The sequence below is a fragment of the Choristoneura fumiferana genome, chromosome Z, assembly GCF_025370935.1.
Source record: "Choristoneura fumiferana chromosome Z, NRCan_CFum_1, whole genome shotgun sequence".
Lineage (NCBI taxonomy): Eukaryota > Metazoa > Arthropoda > Insecta > Lepidoptera > Tortricidae > Choristoneura > Choristoneura fumiferana.
In genome coordinates this window covers 43,134,953-43,153,792 of record NC_133472.1, presented here as the reverse complement: position 1 = coordinate 43,153,792, position 18,840 = coordinate 43,134,953, and the positions used below count along the sequence as shown (strand labels likewise).

Below are 18,840 nucleotides of genomic sequence, written 5' to 3'. Positions count from 1 at the left end.
TTAGTCTAACAACTGATAGCATGGTGTACGGTTGTGTCACTCTGAAGATGAGCTCTGGTTGAGTTCGAACGCGTCAGTATAGTGTGGTGGTGGTGATAGGTGGGTTTGTGTGATTTATGTGTGTTCTTACAGTGTGGAGGTGGAGGAACTGCATGAACACGCATATTTTGCATAAGCTGCTATCGTAAGGTCGCGGGTGAGCAAGGAATTATTTAGTTCATTGACTTAAATGTCTTTTTTATTTTCAAAAATTTACTTCATGATGCGAAACGGCGCGATAAATTAATATCTCAGCGTTTCGCAACTTACGCCGTTGTTGCAATAGAGATATGAATTTTTTCTAGCCTCATCCTGCACAGAGTGACAGGAGAAGTGGCTAAAACATTGAGATACATACAATACAATACAAATACTCTTTATTGTACACCGAGATAAACAAGCGATACAGAAAACAGATACACAGAGAAAAAAATTACAATGTAGCAATCGGCCTTATCGCTTAAGAGCGATCTCTTCCAGGCAACCTTTTTTACAGAAAGAAGGAAAGACTAGTTTACAACAGGTGGTGCGTCAAAAGTAGATCAGAAAATTAAAACGTAACAAAAATACATCTACGAATACATAATTATATCGTACATTATAATATGCGTCTAAAATAAATATAGGCAGTGAGATAAACAGCAACAAATAAATAAATAAATTATCATAAAGCTAATAATTACAAGATAACAGATAGTGCTCAAGACAAAGATTTTGCGCGTACTAAAGATTTGGTAAGGAATTCCACAATCAAATAGCCTGCAGGACTGTATAAGAATTACTTACATATAATTTGGAGTTAGAGGTACGGTAAGGAGAAAGTTCTGAGAGCATCGAATAGAAGTTACGTAGCTAAATCGCTCTTTGAGCTAGCGAGGAGTTGCAGGTTAAAGAGAATGCCGTAAAGAAGGTGGAGAATGTGAGAGTTACGGCGAAAGCGGATTGGGAGCCACTTGAGCTGTGATCGAAAATTAGACATGATCGAACTTACGTAGACCAAATATAAACCGAATGCATAGATTTTGAATTCGCTCAAGTTTGTTAAGCTGCTCTTCTAAGAGATCAGGACGACAAATGTCAGCATAGTCGAAAATAGGGTGCAGTAAGTTTGATCCAATTGTGATTCCAAGTGTTTTAAGGTAATAAAGTCTGATTCACACTACGAAATTCGTAAATCGTAGTTCGTATCTTACCGTCCCTCTCACTTGTTTTACAGTACATTGTGTCTTAAGGCGGTAAATAAGGAATTACGAACGAGAGTCTATTGATGAGGGCTTTAATGAGTCGATGTTCGTAATTCTAATACCGCCCGTGCGACATACAATGTTTTTCATCACATTTGCGAGTAAAAATTTATATTTCTAAAAGAAAAAATATAATTCTTCCAAATATTGGAGTTACCTTAGGCTGCGCTCTTGGAAGCGCCGCCCTCCCCCACCCTCAGCATGTGCCTGAGCCGCGTGTGCATGTGGTCCTGCTGCTTCGCCATGCGCAGCACCATCAGTACCCACACTGACCGACACTTATTTACCGACCTTGGGCTTCATGACAAGCACATTAAGGCCGAGGGTTTTATTTGGAGGGTTCCAACCAAGGTAGCCTGCATGTTTCGAAGCTGTTTACGAGCAAGTGTGATGAAAAATAATATAAGCGTGTGACACGAAATTCGAATTTTGCACTTCGCAGTGAAGGGCCAGCTATTGCAATCGACTCAGCTTAACGCTCGAACGGTTTTTTGATGACACTTGATATGTCAGATTTCAGATGTTGATGTCAGAGTGATGTCCGTATTCGATAAAGTAAATATAGCCATAAATTGAAAATACAAACTGAAATATAGATGCACAGAAAAAACAGAAAAATAAGACCATCACTGGGAATCGAACCCAGGTCCTCGGTATTCCGTACCGCGTGCTATACCGCTACACCACTGATGGTCAACGGTACCGACACGAATTTCCCCTATGCACCTCGTATCTCAGCTTGTTTATTTCTTATTTAGCCACTTAAGCAGTGACGCTAGCGACATCTATGCCGTAGCCCTCATCGAGAAACTTTTTCGGCACTCCATTGGAACTAACCGCTCACCCGGACAAGAGATATCGTTATTATGCAATCAAAAGATTCCAAAAAACCAGTCTTAATATAGCCATATAGTAACTCAGTACAACACTAAAATGCCTCACCTGAGTATAAAAACAGGCCTGCTATTTACGTAGTCTGCCTAACTATCCTGCCTATAAAGACCAAGGTGTAACAATATATATGGCCAAAGAGTATGGACGAGCATACTGCCCAGTATTTTAAATGGATTTCCAAGTAAACTACAAATAAAACTGGAAAATGTATACGGTATCAGATAAGCGTGTCTCAGCGATATTTCCTAACTAAATTAATAAACTACCAAATGTCTATTCTACCTATTGTGCTAATAAATAATGTTATATTGTATAATTAACAATTAATAATAAAATAATAACTAATTGTATCAAAGCTCCTTAACTCCAATAATCTTTAATACCCGAATTAAGATTAAAAGTTAAGCTATGTAATTTAAACAGAAAATAATTTTCAGAGAAATAAACAGTTTTAATTTTTTTTTAATTTATGTACATAATGTTAAACTATCGCGGGTTAGGTTAGTTCCGCGTACCTTGATTTAGAGAAGCTCTATAGAGTCCTCTCATGACCATGGCGCATGCAACTGTGCCGAAACATTGAGCTTCCCTAAAATCAGTAGGTAGCTGGAAATCTGGAATAACACATAGGCTATTTTTATTCCGATATTCCCACCAGGTTAGGGATAAAATCGCAAAATCAGTTCCTTTTGTCGGAGGCATCGCATCGTAAAAGAAATGTTTAAAATTACTATTTATTCCACGACAGCAGTATAAGTATTATTATCTTTACACTGAGCCACGTCACTTCTCCCTTTGGTTTTAATTTTTTTTTTCTCCGTCTGACTGGGGCAAAGGAACTGGCTCATGCATACATGTTTATTTAACGTTTGGGCTCCACAGAAAACCAGCGTTACTGCACATATGTGCGGCAACACATTGCTGAGTGGAGACCCTTTTTGGTATCCTGCCGTGTCACCTAGTAACATAGTTTTAGTGCTAGTTCTAGTCTTAGTTTTAGGTGGTACTTTTTGGAGCCAAAATAAACTTTTCTTTCTTTCTTTCTAAAATGACAAATTCGTAGGCTCATTACATTCTGCACAGCTGTTTTCAGTGCTACAATGAGAATCACGATGCAATTTACGGGAATTTAATCATTAAGGGGCTGTTTCACCATCCATTGATCAGTGTTAACTGGTGGTTAAATGTGATGCCGTCTCTATTTGTTTTTTGTTCGAAGCAATTCAATGGTGTTGTGAAGTTCCCAATCCGCACTGGGCCCGCGTGGGAACTACTGCCCAAGCCCTCTCATTCTGAGGGAGGCCTGTGCCCTGCAGTGGGACGTATATAGGCTGGGATGATGATGTGATGATGATGAGACAGAGACGGCATCACATTTAAGCGTCAGTTAACACTAACCAATGGATGGTGAAACAGCCCCTTAGTAAAATCTCGGAATTTCAATTCAACTGGCAGATTTGTGGATGACGCGTGCGAAGCCGCGGGTAAGATCTAGTATATAATAAATTTAAAATGAGACTGGTAAAAATTTCATTTTTAATATAATAATATGTTCTTTTTTGCTAACAGGTCAATTTGTTGACCGTACTTGCATTGTCACCCAAATTTTACTTGCATTAAGATTTTAGTAAAAAAAAACATTTTTAATACAAGCTTTTTTTGCTGACGGTTCATTTTGTTGACCGTACTTGGATTGTCACCCAAACTACATTGCATACCAAACTTTAAGTCAATGCCATTAACCGTTGAAGAGTTGCGTACTGCGGGAGAAGATCCTGGCTGGACTACCAGGATATATCACTGCCAAATTATTGTATTGTCACGCAATTTACATGTATGCCAAACAAGTCAATCCGAACACTGAAAGTTGGTTAAATTAAACTTACAAGATTTGACACACATATACATAAGTACATAGAAAAAAATAAAGATATCATAATTATTCAGCTTAGAATACTACGCTGTCTTTCAACGGCAAGTCACATCCTTATCACGATGAAATATTCTCGGTAGTGAAACCTTTTTGTGTTTGAAACCAAACTTAATTAATAGTAACTGGCTAAAAACTATGCAGTTAGTGCTTCTGCATATAAAAGTAGTAGGTGGTTACGTCACACTTTTAGGGGTGGTTAGACTTGAGATTTTCAACCTGTGATTTGTTTTAAATAATTAATATCTCTTTAATTAAGGTTTTTGGACTATATGTTATACCACATTCTATACTCTAATAAGGCTCTAGAATTGTTAGCTTCAATCTTTCGGGTTATTAAAACCCACGGTGTATAGAGATAGTTCATACATACGAGTATGTAGTACAATATAGTATAGTTAAAATAAAGCTTGTAATTAATCTATCAGAACCTAGTGAGATTTAAAAATTAACGAGTTTTAGACTATCAAAACTTATTATAGAATATTTGCCGCCAATTAATAAGGAACCCTTTACTGCACGTGGCCTTTTGTCTTGGCCAGTTTTAATTTTAAATCTGATTCAGAAGAATCGCCTCGCTAAAGGTTAATAGGTACACAATTCCCTTTTGAAAACTTCGCTCGGGAATGGCTTAAACAGAAATTGTTTAGAAAACTTAACCTATATTTTTTTCTTCTCGTTCTAATTGTTAAAAAGTATACAGTTAGAAACGACAATAATCTTTATGTACACCTGTAATAAAAGGTCTTTTTATTTATTTAATTTATTTATAAGTAAAATAACCCTCCTTGGGCATTCGGATAGTAAACATGATAAGTTTATACTTATGTCAAATTCTGAGGTCCTGGTCCATTATTTTTACGCAGGACACAGCTCCAAGTGACCTGCTGAGTACGATCAGACAACGGCACTGCGAACTATATTCTCCCCTTCCTTCACATCATCATCACCGTCATCATTATCATAATAAATAATAATAATAATAAATAAATATCACGGGACACTTAACAGCAATCGACCTAGTCCCAAAGTAAGTAAAGATTGTGTTATGGGTAGTAGGCAACGGATAAACATACTTATATAGATAGATACTTACTTAAATACATATTAAACACCCAAGACCCGAGCACAAACATTCGTATTTTTCATACAAATATCTGCGCCGACCGGGAATCGAACCCGGGGCCTCAAGCTTCGTAGTCAGGTTCTCTAACCACTGGGCTATCCGGTCGTCCAAAGTCATCTCCTAAGATGACTAGACTTAGGTATTTAACTTAACCTACCACCTACATCCCTGTAAAATCTAGATATTTAGGTAGCTAGGTGTTTTGCTAGCTTTAATAGAAGAAAATTTTAATACACAAGATGTCCAAAAGGCTATTTACCTTTTACAGAATACGCAAATTATATTAAATTATATTCTAACGGATAACTCACGTCTTGAATCGAGTTTAGCTCGACATGTTTCGGGCTATTTCGTAGCCCTTCTTCACAGGAGCACTACACACGCACTACTCGCCTCCGCTCAGTCGCGCGAGTCGGAAAGCTCAGTAGTATACTTAGTTTAAAAAACATAGATCATACTCGTCGAACAGTGCGACATTATTTCAGTGACTTTAAAAAAAATGTTTTTGAACAAAAATATACATGTCGGCGGCCGATCGAAAATCCGCCAGATCACGAAATTCCTAGGCATATCGTGAAATGCCGCCATTTCATGATATGCCTAAAAGTTGGCCAGGCATATCACGATGTGCCTGAGAAACAACACGGCAGATCGATTAGAGCAACGCATTCTTCGATATTCCTAGCTCTATACCGGGCATATCGTAATTTGCCGAAAAAAAGAAAAATTTAGGTACGACGAGCGAAGCGAGGAGTGGTTTGTGTGAATTGTGACCACAACGCACGAGCCGAGCGAGCGAAGCGAGAGTGCTGCGGCAGCGGCCGGCGAAGTGCCACATCCGATATGGCGGCGTTTTGTGATATGCCCAGGAATTTCATGATCTGCCTAAACTGGCCAAATCATGAAATGGCGGCGTTTCATGATATACCTAGGAATTTCATGATTTGCCTAAACTTCACTAGGCAAATCGTTAAACGGTGAGCTTTAAACGATATGGCGGATGTCCCTGAGCCAATTCATGAAATGGCGCCATTTCGCGATATGCCTAGGAATTTCATGATTTTACGATCGGCCGCCGACATACACACAAACATTTGCTTCGGTTGGCAGCGGCTTGCATATACTATGAATCCGCGGCGTTAACCAGGTCATCCGTCCATCTCATAGTCGTAATTATTTTATTAAAAAAATGACTATCTGCCAAAAAAGATTTTCTTGCGGCGCATTCTTCTTGGCAATGACAGTCTTTCCGAAAACGCTGGTAGTTTAATTATGACTTGTAAAAGTGCCCATTGCGGCCAATTTACTGAATAAATAATTTGAATTTAAATTTAAAATTGACAATGATACTCACTACATGTAGAATTCTGCAGGCAGTGCTAAAAGGTCACTTAGAAATCGTGAGAAGGATTACACTAGAGGGAGATAATAAAACCATAGTGTTACTAATATTTCTATTTTCAATTTACTGTTTATTGGTTTCCGAAATAAGATTGTCTTCTTTAATTATTAATAACAATAATTAATTAATTGCAAGAGAATCTAAGTTCTACTTAAACTTATAGCCCAATCAATAAATAAGTGTAACAAATTATTATAACAAAGTTTTAAATAATATCGCTTTAACGCAGTCTTTGTAAATTATATCAAAGCAGGGATAAATACGCTTGAAAAAGGTTCTTTTTATATAAATAATTTTAATATCCCTTATTTTTAAAATAACAAATCAGATAAATTAAAATTTACGTCTTGTCTTTGTTAAACCAACGCAAATTTCAAAGTGACAGATAGAGACAAGCGGCTAGCAAAGTTGACTAAAAGGCGAAACATGTTCTGGTAGATTAATACGGGGATTCGCGCTGTCATCGTTCATCCACCATTACCTCTCATATTTCGTTTTCTAGATTTTTTTTACCGTACAACGGCAAAAACTACTAGACTCTGGCAACATTGTCCTCCGATGGACAGAGCCATATTTTTTTAAAGAAACAACAACATGTTCTGGTATTCCAGAAACACATATTTTGAAAATATAAGGAAGAGTCTCACTTGTACACTTTTAGGGGAAAATTTATTACAATTATTATCGGCATTTTTACAAACAGATAATGAAAAGTTGGTTAAAAAAAACCATTACATTATAACCCATATTTTACACATTGTATCATAATGAGAAGTTGAAAGTTCTTTTTCAAATATTCTGTTTAATTTCATCAACTAAAAAATTCAAGATACTTCTTTAGTGGTTTTATACAATTTATCCCTCATTTTTACCGTTAAAACTAGTGACTGTTGTGGTTATCTACGTATAAAATACTAAAACCCTCACAGAGTAACATAATTGCGTTCTGGAACAACTTATTATTATTTAACTTATTCGTTTGGTGAAAATAATGACACTAAATGATCTGGTGACAATATCAAAGATCGCTTAAAAAAACTACATCAAAATTTAAATAAACGCTACAAAATTATAAATATATGAAAATGACTAGAGTTTTATGAGAATAAAGCGTTGGACAGTGTGGTCCTATATGACTCGGGAATCTTCTGCGATCTTCGTTATTATTACGACAATCGCAAGCCAGCATAATGTATTCTAATGTATTTTATTGTATATTTTGTAGTTTAGAAAATTTGAAAACATTTTCTGTTTTTGCATAATTTTGCTTTGCAGTCCCTTTCGTCATATAAAACCGACTGTTTACTCGTACATTAGTATTTTGTAAGTCCGTAAGACAATTTAATTCCTAGCAGTTATAATAATTACCAATGTCTAAATTGCACGTGTTTAATACTTAATTTTTAAATACTATATTTACAAAATATCTTTTAAAAATACTATTTATAATTCGCAAACTTTTTTGTTTTTTTTGTTAATTTCTTAAGCCGTGGCCACCACTCCTTGGATTCATGCTGTATCTAACAAAATATAATATTAATAACGAAAGTACCTAAGTACAAAAAAAAATCAAAAGAGTTTTTCTAAAAGATATAATTTCCACAATGTCTAATTTTGCTATTTCTGTTTCTTTGGCTAGTTGAAGTATAATTTTGATAGTGTTTTACGCGGCGATCAACCTTAACAGTGACCAGTGATCACAAAATTCTATATTGCTCTCGTGTCTGACATTTTTTAATGCGCAAGTTGTCTCCACGTGGTGTATGGAATTTTACTATCAACTTGCAAAAACTACAATCACCGTACAACGTGCCTCTCAAAGAGAGTTTACTTTGACACTGGCGAAATTGTCCTATTAATTAGGACAGAAAAGCCATATTTTAAAAGAGAAGAAGAGTTCGAGCGTGACTTGCAACATTTGACATTTAAAAACAAACAAATATTACAGGCTAAATTAAATAGATATGTACCGCAATCACTGCATAAAAATCCACTAGACATGGCACTTAGCATGTTGATAAAATTAAATATTTAGGTAATTTAAGTTTCGATTCCAAAGTTACATTTAAAAAATCAGGGTTCCCTTTGGAAAATAATGAGCGAGCACAATATTCTAAGCGCCATCCATTACCCTATCCTTTACGGTTAACTGTCGTTGCTCAAGATGGCAGATAGAATCAGAAAAGCACATGCAAGTCTGACCCGCACACCGAGGGTTCCATCCTAATTTGTAGGTATCATAACAGAGTATCATAAGCAAAAAATACGCAGTGTGGAGGGTTCCGTACCATTATCTATACAACATTAGACATTCGCAAAAAAAGGGCAAAAAACAAATTTGTTGTATGGGAGCCCCCTTAAATATTTTTATTTTGTTTTAATTATTTATTTTAAAGTGATTATACAACTAAAGATTCTGTGAATATTTCAAACGTCTTCCTGTTGCCGTTATAAATATCAAGCAAAAAACGGAAAAACAATCACGTTTTTATAGCGGCATCTTACATAATCATATGAAAATGTCTGACTATTACGACTCAAGAGATAGAGCCCTATGACAGACGGATGGACAGACAGACAGACAGCGGAGTCTGTACCATTTGGGTACGGAACCCTAAAAAGTTAAATCTTCAGAGTTAAATCTGCACAGGAATCCTCTCAAATTGAGAGGGCTTGGTCAGTAGTTCTCAAGCAGTCCCAGAGCGTATTGGGAAATGGAGTAACGTAAGTTTTTAATAACCCTGCTTAGGTATTACGAGATTATTTATCCGCGATATAGAAAGTTAAAAAAAATCATTTTAACTATAACGCGTGCCACATAAGAAGATTTGGCATCAAAATGACTGTAAAATTACTTTTGGCATTAATTTTGATCATCAAAATAAACAAGCATGAATCCTTCGCGTTGTACTAGTTCTCATTAATTAGGTAAAACCTATAACTAGTTTAAATGCCTAGGTTGTAGACCGAAATGTGATATTTACAAATGCTTTAACACTATTTTGGCTAAATGTCTCTAGTAACTTCTTACACTAAATTAATTGTGCCATTTCTTGAAATGCATTTATAATAAAAAACGAATGGTTCGTTACATACAAAAACATGAACTACCGAATACTATCTACAACTAAAAAAATTGAAAGTTTACCCTTAATTTACTTTCTTTGTACAGTTCATAGTATCAGAACAGAACATCTAACATATGAGCGATTTTGACAGGCAAAAATCGCTAAACGCTATCAGTGGCACCTGACCTTTAAGGTCACAGCTCATTAGATCCACCCGGCATCCGATCAGCACCGCCTCGCCGCGAGCGGTTAGTATTCTTTATATGGATTTGCATGGGCATGTGCCACCGGATCAACTCGCTCGCGAGGTGTCCACGCCCGGACGGCGAGTGGGCCACACGGTGATAGCTCGCTGTTCGTACGCTTGGCTCGCGTGAACCGCACGCGGCTGGCGCGGTGCGCCCTACCCTCATTTCATAATGGACTTATCGAAAATTCGTGGACCACGCGAGGTCCACTCGTTGCCAACGCGCACCCGTGACCACCGGTCGACAACGAGTGGACGCCGAAAGTCGAGGCGGTGCTGGTCGGGTGCCGGGTGGCTCTAATGAGCTGTGACCTTTATTTTGCAAACGTGACAGGCATCAGGTTGACATTGTAAATTCGGCCACATTTTTGTAACCAATTAGTACTCAATGTATTTCAAATTGTCATAATAAATGGCTGATTGAACATTTTTCTCGTTTAGTGATTTTTATCCGTCACTCTTTTCCCACTGATCGAATTTAATGTATAAATTACACAAGTAACATGGAGAGAGAATGCCAATATATGAATTACTTAATCATTAGGTAGGTACATTTCTATACAATAAATTCATAATTATGCCAAACGAGTCTAACGAATCTTACTTTTGGTCGTTACAAGGATCGCTATTTGGCACCTGCACTTTAAAGTATGACAGGACAAAATCATGATATAAAATAAAATTTATTTTTATTATTCGTAAAAAAAACGTTCTTTTTTTTGTGATACAGACTTAAGCGACCGTCATTCGTCCTTTAAGGCTAGTGCCACCTCTATTAATACATTTTTGATTAAATTTAGTCTCACATGTTCCCTGTGTAATCTACGCACGGCATGAGCGGCGAGCGGGGCACCCCCGCTGCCGCCTGTGGCGCGGTGCCGCCCCAGCGCCACATTAACGTTCAAGTTACTTTAACATTAAACACAGAATATTGATATTTGCAAGGCACATTCTCTTAAAAATCCTGATTTTCAATTTTTTTCCTCATGTACAAGAACGATTATTGGAAAACATCAAAACTGGGACAAATTAACGGTACGACGAAGCGACATCTAGTTACTGTTATGATATGTATATAATCGAATATATACCCTGTGTCTCGAAAAATATATGAGTTGTCATTGTACATCGTAAACGGAAAACTACGCTAGAATTGAGATGTGTTTAAAGAATGAGATCGAAACGTTTTGTTTACTTTATTGCTTACGAAGGGTCGGGCGCGACTTGAGGCGACCGGCGGGCTGCGCGTGCGCCTAGTACCCGTACCCGGTGCCCGGATACAGCAGCGCCGCGCCGCCGCCCGCCGGTCAGTGCTGCGCAGCGAACTTCATCCGCTTCTGTTTCTGCCGCTGATTACAGAACCACACCCTTACCACATTCTTCTTAAGGTCGAGCTTCTCTGCTATAGCCGCGATTTTTTCCCCTGACGGACGAGGCTGCACCGCGAAGTACGCCTCCAAGCTTCGTTTCTCTGGTGCTGCTATGGAGGTACGTTTGCGTTTCTTTTCCCCCGCCGGCAGCACGCTTGGAGCGTCAGGGTCTCGCCTCTTGTTCTTCGCTTGCGCCTCTGCTTCCTCCAACCACGCTTGGAGAATCGGTTTTAACGCTATCATATTGTTGTGGCTAAGTGTCAAGCTTTCGAAGCGGCAGATGGTACTTTGGGACAGTGCGCCGACGCCTGGGAGCTTTAGGTTCGCTAACGCCTTCCCGACGTCTGCTTGAGTGACGCCAAGTTTGATTCGTCGCTGTTTGAAGCGCTCAGCGAAGGCTTCTAGTTCACGGGGATCTGTGTCTGTGTCGGGGTGTAAGGCGGCAGAGGGGTGGGCGAGGTGCGCGGGTGGCGCGTGGGCCAACGACCCCGCGTGGTGGTGGTGATTCATCACGTGGTTCATCCCGTAGCCATGGAGCTGGTGGTGAGGGGGCGCCACCTCCCCCATGGGAGCTAGCGTCGTCATAGAAGACGAGCTGAGGGGGTCCAGCATGTCCAGTGACTCCATGCCGTGGTGGCCCATCTGCGAGAAGAAATGCTTTTTGTAATTCGTTTTATCGTACTGTCAACGGCTACATTATTGTGGTACACGGTTAAATGAGAAGGGATTAATAGTAGATTATTGTCGTGGCCTGGAAGTAGGCAATTGCTGGCTGAGTATGAGTATTAAACGGACGAGCTTGCGAGTCCGTTTAACTAATACGAAGCCAGCAATTGCTATTCCAGCCGAGACTAATATAAAGCTTTTCTCAAAAATGGTGAATAATTCTGAAATAGAATAAACTTTTTCTCAAAATATATTATAAAATTTAATTTTATTCCAATATTTTTCTTATGCTTTCCCGCCTTTTTTCATTAAAAATAAACTGCAGGTGTATTTTTCCACCGAAAACACCACAAGCTATTTCAGACCCAACGACTACGACTACGACTTGTGCCAACATTTCCATGGCCTTTTTAACTTTAAAAAAAAAATTGACTGATTGCAGGCGCGCTAATTCATTATTGTCGAGCTAGCGCGCCTGCAATCCTTTTAACTTTTTAATTTTTCGCTGACCATATACTATGCACTTCACCTTCTGATATGGAAAGAATAATGTCAACTTTTACGGACATTTTTGAGAAAAACGGCTTCACCTTTTCGTGATGTTTCGTCAATGGTTATAAAAAATAAAAATAAAATACGGCATTTTTTTATATTTCATACTTTTTTTGGATACTCGAGTGAAAATGGTGTCTTGAAAGTGTTATGACGTGTATGCTTGCGCTATGCGAGCTTCCATAGCGAGAGCATCTGGACGGGGTGTATGTAGCTCTAGTAACTCGGGAACGCGCGAATGTCTAAGCGCAAGTGCCTTCGCGCGCAAAACGCTCCGTCTGGACCAGGTCATATTAATTAACTCCATATTTATGTCTGCGGACACAATTTTGACACAAATGTATGATAGGTACTTTATATGTTGCAGGTGGTAGGACCTTGTGCAAGGTCCGCCCGGATTGCTACCACCATCTTGCTCGCTAATTCTGCCGTGAAGCAGCAGTGCTTGCACTGTTGTGTTTCAACAGAGTAAGACAGCCGGTGAAATTACTGGCACGTGAGGTATCCCATCTTTGGCCTCTAGGTTGGCAACGCGTCTGCAATACCCCTTGTGTTGCAGATGTTTATGGGCGGTGGTGATCTCTTACCATCAGGAGACCCACTTGCTCGTTTGCCATCCAGTCGAATAAAAAGAAAAAAAAAACCGTCCAGCCGTACTGTATGCTTCCTCTGTAGATCTGGTTATAGAATAAAATACGGCATTTTTTTATATTACATACTTTTTTGGATACTCCAGTGAAAATGATATCTTGAAAGTGTTATGACATGTATGCTTGTATCTGCCCTCTGGGATCAAAGGAATAAACCTACACTTAAACTAGTTTGCTATGTCGTTTGTAACTCAGAAGATCGGTTTTCTATTTCTTTCTGTTTTGATCATCAGGAAAACGAAAACAACCGTCGAGTCCCGAGAGCCATTAACAATTTAACTAGTTATACTGTAGCTATCTTACTTATACGTTCAAATGGTTCTTATGGAAGATCAACGTCGTACTTGCCCGAATATCACTTGCCATACCATCGTTTGCCATAAAATATATAGAACCGTGATGTTTTCAGGATTTTTTAAAATGTCATCTTATAGAATGCAGTAGGTTAGGTTAGGTTAGTTTAATATCAACTCTGAAGAAAATACTATTTCAGAAATAAATTACTTATGACAAATGAACATTATGGAAAACGATATATTATGGCATATTAAATTCGGGCAAACGATAGAAAACCGCTGAGTTGAGACCATTTTGTGACAAACGTCTGTGTCTGTCGGTTTCCGCTTTTTTATTGTTTTTATAGTCACCAATAAATGTTTTTTTTTTTTCAAAAACATAAGTCTCCATCGGGCAATCGGGCAAAAACTTGCAACACTGCTCCCCTAAACTAAAAACTGCCACTCTGGCAACAGCAAACACTCTCAACCAGATTGCCGGCATGTGCTCACGCGCACTCTGAGCACTCGAAACATCATTTCGGAAACAATGTAAACGTCCTTCACCCAATCAATGTCAAAACAATCTCTAAAAAACAAGTGTTTGCGAGGGGAGCCATTGTGTTGCCAGAAGGTAATAGGGCGAGAAATAATGCTGTTATTATGCAACACTAATCCTTTTTAGTTCGGTTGTGTAAATAATTGTTATTCATACGTTAAGGTTTGACGAGGGAGCAATATGCTATTGTTGACGACTGATTGGATTGACTTTACTTACGTTTTGGTGCGAATGTCAATTTTATTAATGAAAATATAGTTAAGATTGGTTTTTGGAATCTTTTTGTATTTTTTATTTCAATTCCAAATCTTTACTTTTACGGTCATCCCGTAAAACCTAAATTGAAAGCACAGACACGAATTTCCCCTATGCATCACTTATCTCAGCTTGTTTGTTTCTTATTTAGCCACTTAAGCAGTGACGCTAGCGACATCTATACCGTAGCTCTCATCGAGAAACTTTCGGCATTCCATTGGTATAGATGGCGCTAGCGTCACTGCTTAAGTGGCTAAATAAGAAACAAACAAGCTGAGATAAGTGATGCATAGGGGAAATTAGTGTCTGTGCCGTTGACCAACAGTGGTGTAGCGGTATAGCACGCGGTACGGAATACCGAGGACCTGGGTTCGATGCCCAGTGTTGGTCTTATTTTTCTGGTTTTTCTGTGCATCTATATTTCAGTTTGTATTTTCAATTTTTTTTTTAAATTATAGTTGTTTTTACAGAGTAAATTGAAAGTATCAAGTAAAAATGCTGTCGAGGTTATCTGTCACAGGTGGAACCGAGATGCTGGAAGCATCTTCGCTCTCAACTACTTGATACCCCTAGTCTGAGAGGGGTCCATATCAGCTCACATAATTTATCGGAAGCCATAATGTGACGTTACTTGTTTGTCATATTTTTTTTTTGTCAATCCGTTAATTTTTCAGAATTATAAACAAACCTAACCTTACCTAAAGTTGAAAGTCGTAATGTACTTAAGTACTTAACATTATGAGTCCGTTGAATGTTCAGAATTATGATTACACAACCCTAATTCTAAAGTATAAAGTTCTAAATGACGACTTATGAAAATTGGCGGTTATAAAAATATGCTAGCAAAAATTATGACAAAATTTGGCAAAAATTACGGCTTTCAAACTTTACGCGCTTAACGCATCGCTTTAAGAGAAGTAAAGAATATTTTAGAAAAAAGGTTTATTGTGAAATTAATTAAATTCGACTAGCAAGATAACTTTACATAACAACACTGCACGTTAAATAAAAGCTTGTAACATAATGGCGCTTCAGAAAAATTGATTGACCTATTTGCTCAGGTAGAGAAATAACCGTTTACGAGGAAACTTATTAGTGGGGAGATATTGAGCGATTAATCAACCGAATAGGGGCTTTCCTTAACTAATTAAGAGGATTTATTGCCAGAAAAATCCTAGGAAACCTACCAAGTGTGAATCGGATTCGCGTACCGAGGTTTCCGTAAGAAATTGTAGATATGAAAAATTATCCATACCTACCAATGTTTGTTCTCAAGTTTTGGTCGTTTATGTATTTTAGTATGTATTTATCTATTTAAGAATATTTTTCCGTTGCCTAGTACCCATAACACAAGCTTTGCTTACTTTGACACTTATTCAATGAGGGTTTTGTGACAGGCTAGATGGCGCAGTAACGTGAGGTCCGTTTGTCAATTTTGACAATTGCGTCACTTTTTGTGGTTGGTTATAACTAAATGAGCCAATCACAAGCAAGACCGGGACGTCAAACGGACCTCTCGATGCTAACGCCATCTAGCGATATTTCACCTGTCAGGAAACACATAATCGTCCCAAGTTATCTGTTTATTTATTCCTTGCAGCGCATCCTTTTCGGCAATCATGTTTCTTATATGCGTTCCATTATGAAAAAGAATAATCCAACTTAGCGATCATTCCGCGAGAGATGTCCTTCAAAGTGCAGTTTTTACACATCTTGGAGATACGCGCTTTTACCAAAATGTTGGCGCTTTGCAAAATGAAATTTTGATGCCAATTTTTGGTTACTCCATGCTCTGGAATTTCGCAATTTTACGGACTTTGTCGGTTTCCCCACACGTATTTTTTAAATAACTACTTTCCCCCTCTAATGCTGATCTACTACTCCCATGGCGACGCATGCCAACAGTAGCTTGAAAATAATGGCCAGTGTAATTGTTTCTCGGACGTCAAAACTGTATTGAGGGTAGGTCTAATACAGGCAAAAAAATAAAAGAGGCAATAAAGTGTTGTTAAAAGTTTTTTTCACTTCTCATGCTCGTATACTTAGTTCGTGTTTATACTGGATCTAGGCGACATAAAATGACTTTTTATTATCTTGTGCATAAAGTAAAATCTGCGTCTAAGACCAAGGCAATCAGAAGGCCTACTCCGAAACTCGAAACTCGAAGCTCGTATCGTGCCGTCCCTCTCGCTCTCGTATTAAATAGTATAAGTCAGAGGGACCGCACGACACGAACTTCGAGTTTTGGGTTTCGTAGTAGCCCTGCAGGTTTTAACAGCCGCACGCAAATAGTTTTTATATATTTATTAATATTTTTTAATTTGTATAAAACTAAAAATTTATCAAATAAATCAAAATAAATTAATAAAACTAAATATTTATGCCGTGCAATGCAGGAAAAATAAAGGTACCTAGTAAGTGAACAATTGTTTCCACTGTTGTTATTTCATCTCCTCGCAATCGAAGTGACAAGCAGTGTGAAACTCGAGCATTAAGCCCATTTTCCCCTCGACGTGTCTGTCCACCCTTGCCGTACCGGCTTGGGTGGCTATATGAACGTCTCGGGTAAAATGTCTCGCTTCATGCTCTTCTTGTGCAATCTGCTATATATATGTAACAATCTCTATAATGTATGTGTGACAGATGATGGATGACAGGCAAACCAGTGTTCCTATCTGATGTTTTTGCTTTATTTTGATTTTATGTTGTTTTCTTATCGTTTAATTTGAGACTGGATAAGATGGGCACAAGATCGCCAAGAGTGGATAACCAAAAGGCCACCATAATGATGATGATGATCTGTGTAATGCTGTGTAAGTAAATGTATGTGTAATAAATAAATAAATACATATAAATGTGAAAGTAACTCTGTCTGTGTGTCCATCTGTGTGTTACCTTTTCACGCTTCAACCGCTAAGTGTTTAGATGAAATTCGGTATAGAGATAGTTAGAGTCCCGAAGAAGGACATGGGCTACTTTTCATCCCGGAAATTCTGACTTACAAAGGTGCCTTTTATTTTTCATACATTGCTAATATAATTAAAAATATTTAGTTTATTGATTTATTTTGATTTATTTGATTAATTTTTAGTTTTATACAAATTATTAAAAAATATACAGGTAGAAACTTTTTTGTTTGCGGCCTTTGACACCTTATACAATACAATACAAAGACTCTTTAATTGTACACCAGAAATAGTAAGCGATACAGAAAACAGATACACAGAGAAACCGACTGATTACCTTGGTCTTAGACGAAGATTTTACTTTATGCACTAGAGCATAAAATTCATTTTATATCGCCTAGATCCAACATAACGACCAACTCTCCGAGCATGAGAAGTGAAATATTTTTTTACCCAGGAAACGACTTAATTACCAAGTTTTTTTATGAATAAAGGGTTATAGAAATTGAAACCGCAACCTGCACGAAATAAAAATTTAAGTGGCCCTTGTGGTTGCAAATCTTCACAGGTGTATTAAAAAGCGATTTCCGATGGCGTGCCGCCCCGTTTTGATGGGGTACACGTATGTCACTGTGCAATCACACCCCTAGCCCCTTTCGAGTGCTAGTGAGGGGACAGAGTCGATACAGTGAATGGTTTGGTAAGAATGCTATTTTTTTTATTAGCCTGTTAGCCTGTAAAATTATATTTCAGGTTTGTTTAGGTTAGTTTAATTTATATATTCATTTAATATAATACTACATCATTATTTACATAAATGTCAAGCAAGAAGAATGTGTGAAATCGTCAAAGGAATGAAGGAAGGTTAAATAAGATCAATAATAATATACCCAAAAGTTAAAGAAAAACTAGAAATTTCAAGATATTAAATACAAAGAACAATTACAATAAAGTTGATTCTCATTGTACCTATAAGGATGAATCTGTAATGAAAGCCGCTTGAGCGAAATACATGGATAAATAACTTTTCTCAAAAATGTCCGTAAAAGTTGACATTATTCTTTACATATCAGAAGGTGAAGTGCATAGTTTATGGTCAGCGAAAAATTAAAAAGTTAAAAAGATTGCAGGCAATTTTTTTAAAAAGTTAAAAAGGCCATGGAAATGTTGGCACAAGTCGTATACAGCCAAATTAATGGGCGGTATCAGATATTTTGTTGGAACTTCGGACTTTTTTATTGGGTCTGAAACAGCTTGTGGTGTTTTCGGTGGAAAATACACCTGCAGTTTATTTTTAATGAAAAAAGGTGGGGCATAAGAAAAATAATTGGAATAAAATTAAATGTTATGATATATTTTGAGAAAAAGTTTAGTCTATTTCAGAATTATTCATAATTTTTGAGAAAAGCTTTATATTAGTCTCGGCTGGAATAGCAATTGCTGGCTTCGTATTAGTTAAACGGACTCGCAAGCTCGTCCGTTTAATATTCATACTCAGCCAGCAATTGGCTACTTCCAGGCGACGACAATAATCTACTATTATTTTAAAAGTGAGTTTAGTCGTAACTTTCGTTGTCATCTAAAATGATATTATTGATGGATAAAGACAAATAATGTATACATACAAGGGCATTCTACTAATACTGTAAAAAAGTGA

General features: G+C 37.6%; 1 protein-coding gene across 3 annotated transcripts in view; it reads right to left on the bottom strand.

The window, feature by feature from the left end:
• Positions 1–9,009: 9,009 nt before the first annotated feature.
• The window catches only part of acj6 (abnormal chemosensory protein 6), an 84,980-nt gene continuing 75,149 nt past the window's right edge, over positions 9,010–18,840 (bottom strand). For 2 of the 3 annotated variants that reach the window (XM_074101203.1, XM_074101221.1), the window contains exon 4: positions 9,010–11,977. In XM_074101203.1, coding sequence (XP_073957304.1) covers positions 11,258–11,977 — 720 coding nt within the window. In that variant the 3' untranslated portion in view covers positions 9,010–11,257. The remainder of the gene's footprint in view (positions 11,978–18,840) is intronic. The other variant, XM_074101212.1, reaches the window with a different exon arrangement.